At 32.8% G+C, this 18,651-nt stretch overlaps 1 protein-coding gene across 1 annotated transcript in view; it reads right to left on the reverse strand.

The window, feature by feature from the left end:
- The window catches only part of AGPS (alkylglycerone phosphate synthase), a 127,267-nt gene that overhangs the window by 35,498 nt on the left and 73,118 nt on the right, over nucleotides 1–18,651 (reverse strand). Inside the window, exons 12-14 of the mRNA XM_029934335.1 lie at nucleotides 10,534–10,585; nucleotides 5,518–5,594; nucleotides 2,827–2,939 (exon numbers count right to left, since the gene is read on the reverse strand). Coding sequence (XP_029790195.1) covers nucleotides 2,827–2,939; nucleotides 5,518–5,594; nucleotides 10,534–10,585 — 242 coding nt within the window. The remainder of the gene's footprint in view (nucleotides 1–2,826; nucleotides 2,940–5,517; nucleotides 5,595–10,533; nucleotides 10,586–18,651) is intronic.

The following is an 18,651-nucleotide window of genomic DNA, read 5'->3' on the forward strand; positions in this document are numbered from 1 at the left end:
AAAGGACAGATTAATAATGCCCTGGTTCAAAATAAAATACATGAGCTAACCTAACTTATGAAACTTTAGCAGAAAGAAATTTAGTGCTACTTTCCTGCATCTACTTATGTAGATGAAGTCTCTGGGGAGCAAGGGTTGGCCCAGTGGCCATCTTAAATAAGAAAAACATTTCTGAATATTTCAGTGATTAGAACCAAGAACTAGTGTCTATAGAGAAACATGAGGAAAACCAAGAGTACCAGAAAACCACATGAAGGTATTTCCAAGTATCAAATCAAAATCAAAATAGCCCTAAGTCACCTGTCTAATTACAGCCTGGATTATCAATACAGAGATATCTGCAATCTAAATGAAGGAAGCCAGGATGAAAGTATATTAAGAAATTAATTATAACATAACTAATAAGTAGCAAATAATAATAGCAAAAAAATGAGACCTTAAGCAGAGTCTGAGTTTTAATAATTTGCTCTTGCTTTAAAATGGTATCTCATTTATCATAACCTATTTTTAATGGATGAATTTTGTGTAAGTTTCTTTTTGGTATAAGTAAATTGCTGGAATTAAAATCAAGAGTTCCGGGACTTCAGTATCAGTATCTAAAAAGACCTGGATTCACCTTGAAGAAGTTTCTTCTTACTTTTAAGTTGTAAATGATTGGAATCACTTGAGAAAAGCTAGGCTTGCATTACATGACAAGAGAGTTCATGACAGTTGGTGGCTCAACTTCAATTGACAAAATGGCTCTAATAAACACCTAAAGATTAAAATACACTCTTTTAAGGTGGCACAGCAGTTAGGTATAAATGAAATAGAATACAAAATGTCAGGGAAAGATACTCAGTTTCATTAATTTTCTTAACAAATGTTCAGTCAAGTGTCTAGTATATACATCAACAGTGATGTCTGAGATGAGACAGGTCAAAAATTACATCTTCTCTCACACAAAAAGACATTTTGTCATCATCCTACCCCAGTCCAAAAAGAAATGTAGCACACTACTAACTAGTAATGATTTTGCCGGCTACTCGGAATTGTAATTACAATTAGAGATACTACAAAGTAGAATTTCTCTGCATCTGAATGCATATGTCAGTGTATGTGTGGGAGGTAGGAAGGGTGGCTGGGGGGAATGAGGTGAAACTAAGCAAAATTAACTTCACATAAAGGGATTCAAATATTATAGCATCGATTTCCCTACAAGTACTCCTGAACAATTTTGAAATCCCAATTAAATATTTAAATATATAAAAAATAATTTTTAAAAGTTTCAGCCTCTAATATTTAAGGTTATAATAGAAATTAAAAGATTTAATTTAGATAGAAAAGATTTTTAATTTAAATCTCCTTACTTGTTTCTGACTAATACCATGGATTTTAAGAAAAATGTTTTAAAATCAAATTATATATATATATGTATATACTCCACATAACTTAGAAACTAAAAAATAGGTCCATGTACATTTCAAAACTAAATTCAGATATTAACCTGAAATCTAAGACTTTTGGCTACTACATGAATTTTTATAGCACAATTACTCTTAAGTAATTTAGTTTAAAAAATGAGTAATTCCCAAAAAAGGTACTAGAAAAGAGGAAAAGTAAAAGATTAATGAATTTCATCTTTTATTAAAGAAATTTAGGGGCAGCTCAGTCAGTTAAGCATCTAACTTAGGCTCAGGTCATGATCTCACAGTTTGTGGGTTTGAGCCCCGTGTTGGGCTCTGTGCTGACAGCTCAGAGCCTGGATTCTACTTTGGATTCTGCGTCTCCCTCTCTCTCTGCCCCTCCCCTGCTCATACTCTTGTCTCTCTGTCTCTCAAAAATAAATAAACATTTAAAAAAAGTTTAAAAAAACCCAAAATTTAAATTCTACTTGCCAATTTCAGGATAAGGTAAGACTAACACTGAGAGGCTGATTTGCAAACTCAAACACAGGACCAAAGTAAACCAAAACTTACACTGAAGATTAGATCTAAGAATTCTGCCTTTAAACACAAGGTTCAGAAAACCCTAAAAATAAAGGGCTGAATATCGTAAGTGAGAAAAATACATAAAAGTGAGGCATTCTAAAACACAAGGCTCCAAATTAAGTGCTCATTTGTTCTCATAAATAGCAAAAAAGGGAATTTAAAGTAAATATTTATGAAGGATTCAGATGAAGCGTAACATATATATTTTAAACTCTGAAATAATAATAATTTTTTTAAAAAAGGAGACTGGTATCCAGGAAACTTAGTTTACGTATTTAAAAAGGAGAGGGGAAAATGTAGTCCTGATAAATGGCATTTTCACTACAGTTCTCATCAATCAATCTCATAATCCATCAAGCAGACAGACAGAAACCACCCAATCATTATTCAGTTAGTTATAGATATGAAATGTTTTCTGTTTCCTTATACCAGCACAAAATAGTGAGTGACAAGGGGTGGAGTACAGATAATTTATCAAATTCTTTTGTTTAAAAAGTTCCTTTCACAAACATATTAATAACAGGTTTTATAGATATACCATTACCACTAAATATTAAGTTGACTATGAATTTTTTCATATTTTACTCTAGCATAACAAAAGCAGTATTATAAAATTAGCATTAATGGGAACATGTAATAAGATATTTAATATATCCTAATATATATGCTTATACAAGCAAGAGCAACATACCAATCACATTTTCTGCAAATTTTGAAAGTAAACCAACACAACATTTTAAGTTGACTATCGTATGTTGTTACAAATTAAATACTTTAAGGGACACATTAACAAGTGCTTATAGATACTACAATTTTAGATTAACGCTCTTTTGGCATTATGAACTTGAAGCCATACCCAAATTTTGCAGCAATGTCATACACTTGTTTTTCATGTTGAAGAACCTTCTCGCGGTCCCCCTCAAACAGTAATGTAGCAACAGTTAGCTGATTTGGATCAAATCCTTTAAACTACAACAACAAAAATATTAACAGATAAGTCTTTTCCTATGAAACAGTAAATCAAAAACATTTTGTTCTCTTTTCTAATCTGGGCTCAAACATACCAACTCTTTAAAAATTGAGCTTTGAAACTTTACATGTCAATCAAAAAGAATGTTTAATACACCTATTCAGGCTGTTATATATAACAAAACTACAGAAAAATACCCAATTTCAAGATATGCCATGGTCTTAATAGAAATGACATATCAGTATGGAATACAATAAATAACTTGTAAGAATTATAACTGCAATAAAGAATCAAATAAAAACACCAAAATGATAGAACACAATGAATTAGCAAGATACAGGATAGAAAAAGTAAAACCTAACAGCATCCTTACATAACAATAATAACAATAACTTCTTAATAACATTTTCAAAGGAGCTCTTACATATAAAATTAAAATATAAAACATCTAAAATTAATCATAAAAGATATAATCTCATTAGGAAAACATGTCTAAAATGTTCTAGAATGCCTGAACTAAGTAAATAAACTTGAGAACTCTTGCTCAAATTAATATACAGGTTTATTCCAATTCTGATAGAAACTTCAATGGATTTCCTAAAATGAAGAGTTTCTAAAATTTTTCTGGTTGATAAACAGGTAGGTAATGATGGATAACAAGGAAAATTCTAAAAAAATGAGAACTAGATTTACAGTAATTAAATCCATTCAAGTTTTTAAGAATAAAAGCTCATTTTAAGAAATGTGATACCTTTTTAAAATTCAATTTATTTAAACTAAAAAACAAAAACAAAAACAGTTCACCCTCTCCTTCTACCCCTCCCCTCCTAAAAACAAAAAGTTTGCCGCCTTCTCTTACCCCTCACCCCCTATTTCTAGCAATCACCAGTCTGTTCTCTGTATCTATGAACTTAAGTTGGGTTTTTTTAGTACCTTTTTTCTAGATTTCACATATAAGAGATCATACAGTATTTGATACATTTAAATGAAGTCTACTTCTTGAGTAAGCATATAAGAAGACCTCCTAGACATGGCAAATCAATTGTAAGCAAAGTAAGAGCAAAGGAAGAGAAGTTAATGGTGCTGTCATAACTGGTTAGGAACCGGGGGAGTGGAAGGTGAAGATTAATTTAGATCTTTATCTTACACCATAAAATTGAAATAAATTCAAATAGTAACAAAGATAAAATATTTTAAATTCATACTTAAGAAAAAAAAGTATGAGAGAGAAGAAATGGTGCCAATCATAGCTCTGGAGAAAGGAAGACTTTTCTAAGCTCAGAAGTGACTAAATAGGGGTGTATGAGTGGCCTAGTCAGGTAAGCATCTGACTCTTGATTTCAGCTCAAGACATGAGATAAGACCTGCATCCAGCTCTTTGCACTGCTGACAACCCAAACAACTGGGAGCCTGCTTGGGATCCTGTCTCTCCCTCTCTCTGTCCCTCCCTCCCCCGTACCTGTGAGCTCACGTTTTCTCTCAAAATATACAAATATTAAAAAAGAGAAGTGATTAAATAATCACAAAAAAGATATAAAAATTTGAAACTTTTGCACCAAAATGAAAAACTCTAATTAAAAAGGGAGTCACTTGGCAGTGCCTGGGTGGCTCAGTAGGTTAAGTGTCTGACTTTGGCTCAGGTCATGATCACACATGATCGCACAGTTCATGAGTTTGAGCCCCATGACGGGCTCTGTCCAAGCTCAGTGCCTGGAGCCTGTTTTAGATTCTGTCTCCTTCTCTCTCTGTCCCTCCCTGGCTTGTGCACACTCCTTTTTCTTCTCTTTCTCTCTCTCTCTCTCTCTCTCTCTCTCTCTCTGTGTCTCTCACACAAAAAAATATAAATAAACATTAAACAAAATTTTTAAAAAAGGGAGTCACTTGACTCAAAAAATTATTTGCAACATTTCTGAAAAAAGGCATCTAACAATTCCATTATTCAAAGGGTATACAGTGAGGCACCAAGAAAAATACCATGAAGCTGTAACCCCTGGCAAAATAATCATAGTCAACCAATTCACACAAAAACTACACGTAGGAAATATAAGGAAATGATGAGTCTCACTGGAGTTTCAATGAGAAACATTAACTAAAATAAAGTACCACTTTCTTCCCTGGATTCAGTAAATTTAAAACAACAAAACAAAACTCCCACATGCACTAGCAAGGTTGCAACAAAGAAATAGCACCTGTGTATCACAAGAGTTACTGTAAACTGGTATAACCCTTTAGAAAAAGAATTCAACAAAGACTAAAAAAAAAAAAAAAACCATACTCTTATTTCACTAGCTATCAGTATCTACTATTAAAAAAATCAAACTATAAAAAAATCTTAAATGCATGAAACTGTTTAATGTACTATTATTTTTAGAAACTTCAAATCTGGGGAAAAATAAAAATTTCTGAAATTAAATGAATAACAGATTTATTCAATAAAATATTTATTCCAACATGAATACTAATTATTATGAAATGTACACAGAATCATGAAAAAACATAGGTAACACAGAAAGGGTAAGAAGGCATGAAACAATATCATAAGCACTTAAAATTTTAGCACTTTATAAAAATTCTTACCTTTGTAATATAAAACTTTTTTAAGCCATCCAAAAATGATGTAAAAATAGAGGAAACCTGAGGTTTAAGAGCATGACCTAAGAAGAGAAAAGTTCATATTCTAAATTAATAGCACATTCTGTTTTTCAGAAGATAATTTAATATCCTTAAAAAAGTGAATGTTTCATGACTCTAATTTTTAAAATCTTTGTTTTATGTATAACATATGATACTAAGATTTACGTCTTTCATCTTTATCTTTGAAAAGTCACAACTTTTTGTTTACAAAACCTCTCATTTCTTTTTTTTAACTCAAATTACCACATGTAATTAATACTACATATAGTTTAGGTTATCTTTCAATGGTATAGTTTATACATAGTAAAATCACTTCATTAATTTTTATTTCATTAAGAACACCCAATGGTGGCTGGTTTTACTTTTATTTTTTTTAATCATGCAGAAACCATTCAGAACTATAACCAAATATGGAGTCAATGCCAAGTTTAAGGTTGTTTCTTAATTAATTCCTAATTCCTCCAGAATTCTTGGCATAAAACTAGTAATTGCTTTCTTAATCACACCCAGAGAGTTACAATTGCCAAAATAACATAAACAGTGTCTCAGAGTCTGTTAAATTAACATCTTTGCCTGAGGATTGAACTTAATTGAATGGAAGTCTTTTACTGTTTTCTCATTGTTTTCAGAGCAACTTCTTAACTCCCATGATTGTTAGACTTAAGAGTCATATACATCTGGCTTTAATGCCATAAGGCCAATTCAGAAAAACGGAGCATACCATTTATATGGAATTTTTATAAAGAATTTTAAAGTCTCTAATAAATCTGAAATTATCTCCAAGTAAAAAAGTTTATTTTTTAAACAAGCTTTTAAGATTCAGGGATTTTGTTCATTTTTAAAGTATAGATTCGTTTTTTTAAGCTTGGTGCAAATAGCAAACTAGTTTCTTTGGGGGTGAGGGGGTAGATTTCTAGGGAGAAAAAACTATGATTTGTATGTAGTCTTTTTTCCCTCCATTCTTTTTTTTAAAGTTAGATTCTGAATCTGTAATACTTCTTACATTTTTACTGATTACAATAGGAAACTGTGTAATATAAAAAGACCAAGTAACATAAGTCTTAACCAGAGATTAAGAGTTAGATATCATGCTATAACTGAGCAACACAAAAAACAAAACACAAATGAAGGGCAGATTAGATAGAGATCAAGCCAGCAATCTTTTTGAGGACCTGGATCACATGTAAGAGGCTAGGAAAAATTTTTTTTGTTTTATTGTATGTAACCTGCTAAAAATGCTTCTCTAACATAATCAGTGCATACCATTTCTAGCAAGTATAGAGTTAGAAATAATATGTCAAAATATTCACTTCCTGTCCCAAATGGGATTCATCCTACTTCAATAATTGGAAATATATAAACATAAATGTATGAGTGTATAAGTTGTGTTCTTGCAAGAAACTGAAATTATCTGTTCCTCATACAAGCTTTCTGATCCACACATCTTTACACAATGTATGAGAACTCTGAATGTTACTACACTGATGTGGACTAGTCCTTGAGGGTAAATGTTCATAACACATGCAAATTCACTTACACAATTTCCACTAACACTAGTGGGACATAGTCACATATATCCCAAATACAGAGCTGACATATTAGCTCTGAAGAATAATTATTATAAAAGTGATACTAACTTTAAGTGGGTCAAGCAATAGTATCAACCTAAGGGGATATTATTATCTTCTACTTATTCTTAAATTAACATTGTTTTTCAAATTAATTCCATTCTAAATACATTCTGACTGTTTTATTTTTTATAGTAAATGAAGGAACTAAATTTTCAGATTTACTAGCTAAACATCCTGATTAGTAAATTTTGTGTTGTTCCAGTGTTAATTTTAAAATTTTAAATTACTTAATAAATATCTATATTTCAAAGCAGTGATCTCAAACAGTGGCAAAAGTCTTAGGCCTTGGAGTCAGACAATTTGGGTTCAACTCCCGCTCTACCACATATGATCTGTAGGCTATCATATCTAGCCTTTGAGTCATATGTAAACTGAGAATATTACTTTAGGAGCAATATTAGGAGTATTTGATAAACTGTGCTATTGACATTGTGCTTAGCACTACACTACGTGTTATCCAAGATTTATTCATCCTCTTTTGTTAAGTAGATGATTAAGTCAATCAGTATGTCAGTACCTGTCATATGACAAATGCAGGAGATACAAAAATGAATAAAAAACATACACTAAATTTGACAAAGTTTAGTGTTTCAGAGGAAATCGACAGATCATTTCAATATACTCAATGATACCTATCATTTCAATATACTGAAACATCATTTCAATATAATGAATTAAGGGTTGTGTCCGAGGTAGGAATGAAATTAAAAATATTAACATCTAATAAAAAGGCTTGTGATTTGTTAATGAATATGGTACAAACATTGCCAATAAGCTCTATGGCTGGTACAAAGTCCTGGACATCCCTTGCTGTGTTTAGCTGTTTGATCATGGAGCCATGGCACAGATCTTGGTTATAGATAGCCAAGAGGTAGGATCGCATCTGTCTTCCCAAAGAATCACCTTGGCAGGCAAGTAAAGGGTGAGTGGAAGGAGACAAGATATAGTCAAGACTAGAGAAGCTAGAACCTACCGTAGAGCATGTTCCTAGATACAGCAATGAGAGTGTAGAACAGGGATGAGAGATGGCCAGAAGGACCTTTTCTTTAAACCATTATTTTAAATTACTATATACACCAATTATAAATAAAATCTAGTCAAATTATAGTTAATTTTACAAAGATGTTTATGACTAACATAATTCACTATAATAATAGCATAAAAATGGATAACAGCATTATTAATCAGATACATGGCTCTCATAAGACCTAGATCTCTAAATGCAGGCCAAAACCAGAAGGCTTAATTTCCACTGGATTTAACTATCTAATTATTCAAAGGATATACTTATCTTAAACTTTTATCAGTAGTATAGTATTTTGAAAATAATTTACTTAAAGGAATAAAAGCTATATCTTAGAAGAATCAAATTTTAAAACTAATCCTTGATATATTATGAACATGACTTCCTTAAGTTTCTTTTTTTTTTATGCTTATTTTTGAGAGAGAGAGAGTGTGAGCGGGACAGGAGCAGAGAGAGAGGCAGACACAGAATCCGAAGCAGGCTCCAAGCTCTGAGCTGTCAGCACAGAGCCCAGTCGGCTCGAACTCACAAGGTGTGAGGTCACGACCTGGGCTGAAGCTGGGACGCTTCATCACTGAGTCACCCATGTGCCCCTGACTTCCTTAAGCTCCTATACTATATAACCACTCTTCCCTAAATTAAAATCTAAACTACTCTTAAAATGAAAGAAACAAAAGCCTGCCTATCTTTGCCATTAGTGTTTACTATTAAGCAATCATTCCTATAATTTCAGGGACTATTCTGAAGATACTTAAATTCTATAAACTTCTTAAGTCCCAAACTCAATTTCAGCATAAGAAAAAAAACACAGGAACAAAAAACTGAGAATTGAAAAGATGATAAACTGAGTCAGAAAGCTGAACACTGTAAAGCAAAAAGAGGGGGAAAGAAACATGGTTACCTGCTTCTAAATTCTCTACCCAAATGTTCCAATGGTACCTTAAAAACAACCCATTGTAGTATCTTTTCCCCAAAATCATCATCTCTTCCAGACTCTTCATCAGTCCACCCAGTCAGTCAAATCAGAAATCTTGGAATTGCCCTCATCTCTTCACTTTACTGAACCTTCCATATCTAGTTGGCAAACTGAGCTCTGGGAAATCTATGCCTTACTCTCTATCTCCATCACTGCTTCTTGACCAAGGCCCCCAAAACTCACCCCCTGAGCCATTTCCACTCCTCTTCCCTGCTTGCACCATCTACTCCATGCTGCATAATGCTAACAGAATGGGGCATTCTCAGATGTAAAGCTTACTTAATTATTCCCTCTACATGAAATCTCTCGGCTGACAAGGTAAAATTCAAACCGTTCCTGCAAAGCCCTGCTCCATCCACCCAGCTTCAATTCTTGTAACAACTCTCATCCACCCTCTATTTGAGCCATATTGAACTGCCTGAAGTAGTTTGTACTTGAAGTACAAAGATGCCACCGATGTTTCACAATTTCATATTTTATTTTGCTAGTAAGTGAACAAATTTGGTAGGAGGGAAGAGGAAACTATCCCAAGCAAACTTCTATTCCCCTTAAGATTTAGCTTAAGCATTACCCTCCTTTAAGAAGCCTTTTCTACGGGCACCTGATTGGCTCAGTCGGATAAACATCCAACTTCAGCTTAGTTCATGATCTCATGGTTTGTGAGTTCAAGCCCCACTTTGGGCTCTGTGCTGACAGCTGACAGCCTGGAACCTGCTTCGAATTCTGTGTCTCCCTCCCTCTCTCTCTTTGCTCTCTCTCTCTCTCTTAAAAAATAAACATTAAAAAAAAAAAAAGCCTTTCCTGGATCTCCATATTGACATCCAGCAAAATCGAGCAGGCTCAACTATTCCTTCATATGCACCCAGGGTATCCAGCATACTCTTCTTTCACAGCATCTCCAACAATCCTGCCACTCGTTAATTTCTTAAATTGTCTGTCACCATTAGACTGAGGGCTTCTTGAAGGACAAGAACTATCACATTCCTCTTCCTAGCTCTGTATTCAGTACTCTTCCTGGCATGTAACAGCTGTTTCACAAATTTTGTGGCTTCATGAGCAGATATTAAAATAACCACTCCAGGGGCACGTGGGTGGCTCAGTCAGTTAAGTCTCTGATTTCAGCTCAGGTCATGATCTCACGTTCATGGGTTCAAGCCCCACATTAGGCTCTGTGCTGCCAGCTCAGAGCCTGGAGCCTATTTCGGATTCTGTGTCTCCCTGTCTCTCTGTCCCTCCCCCTCTTACACTCTCTTTCTGTCTCAAAAATAAACAAAACATTAAAAAAAATTAAATATATAAATAAGTAAAAATGACCCCTCCGTACTTACCAAACTGAAACTGTTGGTTATCCATGAGGCGAATAGATGCAGGAGCACACCTCTATTTTAAAAAGAAAAAAATTTGACACAAATTTAATACCGTAAAGAAGCTAGACAGGTAGAATATAAATGTCATCTTTCTGTATGTGAGATCAAGAGCTTAGTTCCTAGGAATATATAAAATAAAAAAAATTCTTAACTTTTTACATAATTTTAAGATGACAAAATATCAGTGAGTCCTATAAAATACTTGGAGGAGAAATCTACATATATAATACATACATATATATGTTGCCAGATCTTTAATTTGTCAGCAATATCTTCTTAATGCCTAGCAAAGACCTATGGAAATACCTAAAAGAAATATTGGGCCTTGAAGTGGATTATTTTAGAACAAAGTAGAAATTTCAAAGACTAAAACTGACATTATGCCACTTGTGAATTATAATGTATCTTCAGATTATTACACACTTTTAAAATGAAGGACAGTAGACTTTTTCTGAACAAAAACACCTCAAAAAGCTATCTGTGATGTCTTCACATATAACTCTAAGAACTGTTTTTTTTCTTTTTATCTCTTTTCATAATCCATTTTAAATAGAAAAACTACCAGTGTCCAGAATTCTAAAAATTTTCAAGGCATGAAAATAGCAACAAAACTCTAAAGGGTAACATTGTGCATCTAAAACTGTGTCAGGGTTAAGTTTAATCTAGTCACCACACTAAAAGCTGCAAGGAAGGAAAAATGAGAATAAATTTTGTGATGTTGAAATACTATAATACAAACACTAGCAAGATTTAAATTAGCTACAGCTTTTCCATAGTTATTAAAGTGAGCTACAATTTTATTTTCTATGAAAATTTTTAACATGGTTCAACTCCTACCAAGAGGTTGTTTTCAGTTGACAAAATTTTGATTGTCATAAACTTTTTAAACATTTATCTTCTGCTTATAAGTTATAAATAGAATGTGTATCAATATAATATTGAGATTTATGCAGATCATTCAAAAGAACAAAACTTAATACATAACTGTGCATTATAACATTTTTGCTATTATTCACTATTAATTGAACAAATACTTAATTTTATAGAACCACTCACAATACACATTTTATTTCACCCAACTAAATGACTAGTTTCTTATTTTGAACACTATACGTTTACTTTTGATACTAAAGGTGAGATTATTCAATCTATACTTTAAAAAGTCACTGCCACATCTAAGCAACAGTATTAGGTAATTTTATATATACACCATAACAATAACCTATTGCCTTACTTTTATAGAACCTTGTGATGTCCAAGTTGTTTTAACATGTCTTATTTAATACAAGAAACAACCAAGCAGGGTAGCAGAACTGGTATTATCCCCATTCTCCAGATGAGGGCATAAGAAACAGAGAGGTTAAAAGACTTGTCTGAGGTCATATGACTGTTAAGTAGACAAAACTAGGACCAAGATATCCTGGCCGCTGGATGAGAAATATTTCAAATACACCACAAAGCCTCCCAAAAAACCACTCAACACACACATACATATATCACACACATAACACAAAGAGCTTTACAGTCATATTTAAAATAAAAATTACATGAAAACTATTTGTAATAGTTATAAAATTAAAAAAAAAATATATATATATATATATCCAGAGTAATTTCAAATCTTGGTATAAAGGTATCTTTGTAACTGGGTTTTGCTTCTAAAAGCCAAACCAGTTTCCAAAATACTAAAGAAAACATCAATCTTGCTAAAGTTCCCTTATTAAAACAGGTGTATCAACTTCTAATAAAACATATGAAGCCTAATTAGACCAAGTTTCTTTTCTGCATAAAATAGAGTATCATATTACATACATACTTATATGTTTTAGCTTAAGCACACCAGCAACATAAGAGAAAGAATTCAGAGCACTTCTGTCATTCTTAGACAAAACAACAACAACGAAACAACTTTTTTTTGGAGATTTTATTTTTTTAAGTAGTCTCTATACCTAATGTCGAGCTCGAACTCACAATTCTGAGATCAAGAGTTGCACACTCTACTGACTGAGCCAGCCAAGTGCCCACCCCCAACAAAAACAACTTTTAAATTCATACCAACAACTCATAAATTCCATCTCCTAGTGTCACCTAGATTCTACTACCCCTGTCCCTATAGCAAATGGTAATAGGGAAAACAGCCAGCACAGAGACACATCTATCAGTAAATGGGGGGTGGGGGGGAGAGGGAGTATGTTTAGCACAATAAATTTGTAGTAGAAATCAATCTGAAACAACTAAAATACAATAAATATGCAAGCCTTGATAAAATCTTGATTTGAAAAAACTATCCACAAAATACATCTTGGGTTTAATTGAAATGATCTGTTTATAGAACGAATATTAGATGTCATTAAAGAAATTACTGTTTTCTTAGACATGATAATAGTATCGTGGCTGTGAAGAAAAACACCTTTATTTTTAGGAGATGTATGTTTAAGTACTTAAAGATCAAGTGCCAAGATGTCTGCAACTTAGTTTTAAATGGCCCAGAAAACATGCACAGAAACATACAAAACAAACAGGAAAAAGTCAATTGTTGAATAATCAAGATAAATATATAGGTGATCACTATCCTGTTCTTTCAAAGTTTCTGTATGCTTAAAACTTTCAAATTAAAAAGTTGGAAAAGTAAGTGAGGAAGCTCCAGGACACCTGGGACATATAACAACCAATATTCAACAGTATTGAACATGATTTTAACTTGACAGTTGAGTCATGTAAAGCTGAGTCAGTCATAGACTATTCCTATTTATACTGAGGCACAGTAGACAGAGACTAACACTCAAAAAGAATAAAAAGCTAAAGAAAGTTTAATGTATGTAGATGATAAATATTAGTTTTTAATAATGACTTCTTAAAATGTATCGAAATCAAACCAACAGCTTTATTAGGTCCTATGTTTTAATAATGTATTTTTTTAAAAGTCAGTAAATGAGTGCTTTAGTTATCATCACAAGCAATGTGTCATAAGTAAAGCACTCAAATTAAAAAACAGCCTCTAGATTGTTTATGATCCTCTAACCGCTGATTATTTATAAATCACTGTGCATCTTTCTAAAAATATAAGGCAGAAAAATTTCTTAGAATTTTATATGAAAACTTACCACTATAACTAACTATAAATTCCTATAATCAAAGACCAAAATAATGCTACTATTCCTAAAAAACAACAGCATTCAATCTGGGTAAGTATATCTATAGTTAAAACTACATTATGTTACAAATACTATAAAACTAATTTGAAAACCGAAAAATATTTCCTTTAAAAATTAGAGACATCACAGATTCTGAGAATTTGAGCTCTAAATTCACTCCCATACTACTCAATTATGCTAAGAGTATTCCATAGATGAGGAAAGGGGGGAAAGGGTTCTTGAGTTAAAGTGACCCCTGGTGGAATGGGACTAGAACTAACTGGAGAGAATAGTTTTACCAAGTACATTTCATTGTTAGTAATACACTCGGGGAATTTAAGGAATACTCAAAACAAAAATTGCTTACCCAAATTGGAGTTAATGAAATTATTTATTTATTTATTTCCTACTATGATCATGTCCTCTGACTTGTACCCAAGTATACTTTATATATAGTAAAGAGTCTGAAAAGAGATGAGAAACTCATTGTGGACCTTAAGGAAACAGCTATTATCTTTGTTTTATCCAAGCAAAGAAGAAATAAATAACCACATTGACCTCAAAGCACTAGTACAAGATTGACTAAGTCAAAATGCTGACAATTTCTTCCCTTTAATGATGCTACAACCAGGGATTTAATATATAAACCTGAAAAATAAAATCAACCACTCTCATTACTCCTATTCAATTCTGAGTAGAATTCTCTGTACTAACTTAAAAAGTAACAGATTTCTCAACCCAAACATTTTCTTCAAAAAATAGTCCCTATAAGAAAGTAATCAAAAGACTTCTGTAATATCTGTTTTTATGGAACTAATTCATATCTCTTTCTTATCACAGAGAAAACCGGGACTTGTGCTGCAGATGTGACACATTATTTGTGAAGCTATCTCTTAGTTTATTAGTTACTGGTGAAAGAAATTCAATATTAACATATTTCAAATGTCATCAGGATTTCTACTATTACAACTTCATAAAGATAAAATATAAAATATAAGCACTGAATGGTAGTCCTATGTACTTTGGTACCTTGTTTACATCTTTGAATTAAAAACGCTTGTTTCTTCAAGAAGTAAATCAAACACTCAGTGTAGACTCTAGAGTGGCCCAAACTCCTGAGCCTTGAGTCTATTTTGGAGATAGTCTAGTAACTGCATACTCTATCAAAACCAAAGCTCCAATACCAAACCCGCTGTATCTAGCCATACAAAACTTTAAACACATAAAATTTATTTTGATATATAATATCTGTAGTGATTACTAGAAGACAGGAACCATATCTATTTAATTTATAAAATATCCAGTATACTTTGTTGGATATAAAGTTAAGAGCACACTATCTCACATACAGAATAATAAAAAAATAAGTAAGTTTTAAAAAGGATATGTGAAAAGAATTCTGCTAAATGCAATTTTCTAGATATAAAAACTTAAAATGTAGACAGATAATTGGTTCTTCCTCAGAGCTGGTGCCACAGATAAAATCAGACAGTATTTAAAGCTAGTGGTGTAACTGGTTAGTCCTACTGGAAGTGACATGCTGGCTTACAGCTACGAGTCTACACTGCAAACAAGAACATTCTTTAACAAGAGAGTTATCTCTTGGCATTAAAGATTGAGACAATACATATTATGCAGTAGATATTTTCCTCCTTTTATATTAAGGGAAGATCAATAATGGCCAGTCTCTGGTTCATCATTTTCACTTTTCACTTTGTAAAGGTATAATGACTTGTCCGAGTAGCTCCTGCTTGAAAGCATGTCTTGTAACTGCCCTCAAATTTAACACATTTTGCTGTATAACATAGTAAAGAATCCAATTAATCAAACTTTTGTCTAGGGGCTAGGTTATTTTCTCTACCTCAGAGAAAGAAAAGGATCACACACACACACACACACACACACACACACATGCACACACACAATGACTGAAAATAACAATACCATTTTCTACATGTAACAAATTACTTCCAAGAATTACCACTGAATATAAAGAAGATTTAATTATTTTATAATGTAATTGCTAAACCTAACTCCTTTCCATTTATTCCAATTCCTCCAGGATAAATCACGACAGAAGAGTAAGAGAGAACAGTTGAGAATTGAGATATAACAGTCTCAGGTGTCAAATATTAACTATGTATTTCTTTCCAAATTATGGTCTAAACTCTCTAGAAAAACAGACACACACACACACACACACACACCCTATCAGCTTAAGACTGTTTAAAATAAAAGTGATAATGGTAGAATAGACCATACCTTCCAAGAAGACAGGGAGAGAAAAGCTCCCTTTTCAATCTTTAATTCTACAAACCTAGTTCTGATACAGAGAAAGAGTTTGCAGAGGAAGGCATACTGATCTGTGCCGTGGATACTGTGTTTCCTCTCAATGAACACATAGTCCTCCCTCAATGCTATAGGGCATAAGTCTTAAGTTTTTACTGGACTTCAAAAACTGTCCAGTTTGAGCTTTTTTCAACTCTTTTCCCCTTAAAAAGATATCATTGTTATTTTTGAGCAAACACTAAGAGAATAATAAAATATACCTGAAACCGATATTCTGATTTAAAAACACTACTTCCTCTCTCCTGAGAGGCTACAGTAGGAAATCTATTTTCTCAAAGGCTTAAAAATCACTTACTTACCCATCTACTGAGTTAAGTTGGAGATTATACTGGACTGCCATTTATAAGACAGAATCACATTAATCTTCTACTAAGTCTTCCTTTCTAGCTCCTCACAAGGCAGTGAAGTATTGAAAGAGGACAATCCTCACATGGACAAAGATTAGATGAGAGACCTTAGTCGAATCCTTCTGCTGTCAGTATAAAGTTGCTTAATTTATTTCCTTCAGTAAGAACAGTGATAAAAATATACAAAGAGTCTACTTTCCTATTTGTAAACAATCATGTATAGTCCTTTCCAAAAGATACATATCCAAAATACAGTTTCCCATTTCAAAAGCAACTTGAGTCTGAAAATACCGTAAAAATGGAAGTGCTATGAAATGACAGTGAGGAATTACAAGCAGCCAACTCATTACTCAATCAAGAATTTGGCACAATCATAAACTATGTACCATCTATTTTAATGGATCTTAATTCTCCTGCTATCAGCTAAAATTCCAAATTGCAAATTGAACGACTAGTGCCAAAATCTGATCATTTTCTCAATTTTTCTGCCTGAGAATACTGTTAAAAAGCAGGGCAGCACATGCTGTTCCATTCCTGACATATGAGATTTGTATATTCTGTAAACTAATATGTAAATGTCTCTAAGCCATGACACAAGCATTTACCCATTTCCAGGAAAGGTAAACATAAATGCTTATCTATCTGTGTAGAAGTAAAATATATATGTTCCCCAAACAGTGGAACACCTCCAAATCGCAGTAACTATGCTTAGCAATTGTTTCATTCATACAAGCAATATTTGAGAATAAAGTAGCATCTATCTAGGCCTTTTAATCAATTTCAAGTAAGGCAAGCTTTCTACTCACATGATATGTATGCCTTAAAAATTGTCAATGACTAAATACACAGAACCAAATTATTAAAACTATTAGAAATGAGCTTTCCTTTGAAAAAGGTCTTTAACCACAGAATGGCACTTTCTATCAACTATCACCTTTGTTTATTCTAAACTATAAACCCAATACAGTTTTGTGCGGTCAATTAGATTATAGTCATTGGTGAATATCTGAAGAATTTCTTAAAATGAATAAAAGGGCAATTTTTACTGACTTATGCAAGGATGAAGGAAAATTTCACCCCCTGCTCTTCATTAGCACAAGTAGTTCTTCTCTATTACTTTCTATAAGGCACATATAACAAAAAATTATAACAAAAACTGCATCAGATTATAGCAACTATGTTTAAATCCAATACTTCCATTTTAATAAAATTATAAATTTAGGATTCTGATACATTTATACATCATTTCTCATTAATGAAACTTAAGATATATTTATGTATCTGCAATGTGGAAAAGAGGAAAGCACAAAACGTCTACCTCTACTTCAAAGATCTTATAACAACACTTTTTAACAAGTCTATAATCTGTATTTTACAGAGTAGAGATCTTATGAAAAGGCAGATTTGGCCAATGTAGACTGAATATGACCTCGTGAAAGATCTTCTGTTGAAAATAAATACAAATCAGATAGTTTTATTTTTTATATATTTTTAAATATATAAAATTTATACAAAAAGATCATTAACTGTTAAACATCCAATTTGGGGGTGCCTGGGTGGCTCAGTCAGTTAAACGTCTGGTTTCGGCTCAGGTCATGATCTCACAGTTCATGGGTTCGAGCCCCACATCAGGCTCTGTGCTGACAGCTAGCTCAGAGCCTTGGGCCTGCCTTCCGATTCGTGTCTCCCTCTCTCTCTGACCCTCCCCTGCTCATGCTGTCTCTCTTTCTCTCAAAAATAAATCAAACATTAAAAAAATATATATTTAAACATCCACTTTGGCATTCTTGCTTATTTCGCCATTAAAAATGGAGACAGCAATAGCCAATTAAAAAGATGTCACTTTCAAACCTTGAAAAAGAGAGATACTATGAACTATATATTTTATTATAAAGCTTTTTTGGGGAGGGGAAATAACCAAGTTTGACAAAGACAGAAAGCAAATAAAAGTACTTAACACTAAGAATAAATTATAATACAAGGTGAAAACAACACTTAAAAATCATTAAGGGAGACTGAAATTGATAAGAAAATGTAATCTGGTAACAAATATTTGGCTGGTTTTTATTTTTATTTATTTATTTTTATAGTTTATTGTAAAGTTGGTTTCCATAAAACACCCAGTGCTCACCCCCACAAGCCCCCTCCTCCATGCCCATTACCCCCTTTCCCTTCCCCCTCCCCCTGGTTTGTTTTGATTTTTAATTGGTGAACTTACTTACAGTTATTTTCTAAGCAAAACAAAAACA

Source organism: Suricata suricatta, chromosome 3 (genome assembly GCF_006229205.1).
Source record: "Suricata suricatta isolate VVHF042 chromosome 3, meerkat_22Aug2017_6uvM2_HiC, whole genome shotgun sequence".
NCBI classification, from domain to species: Eukaryota; Metazoa; Chordata; class Mammalia; order Carnivora; family Herpestidae; genus Suricata; species Suricata suricatta.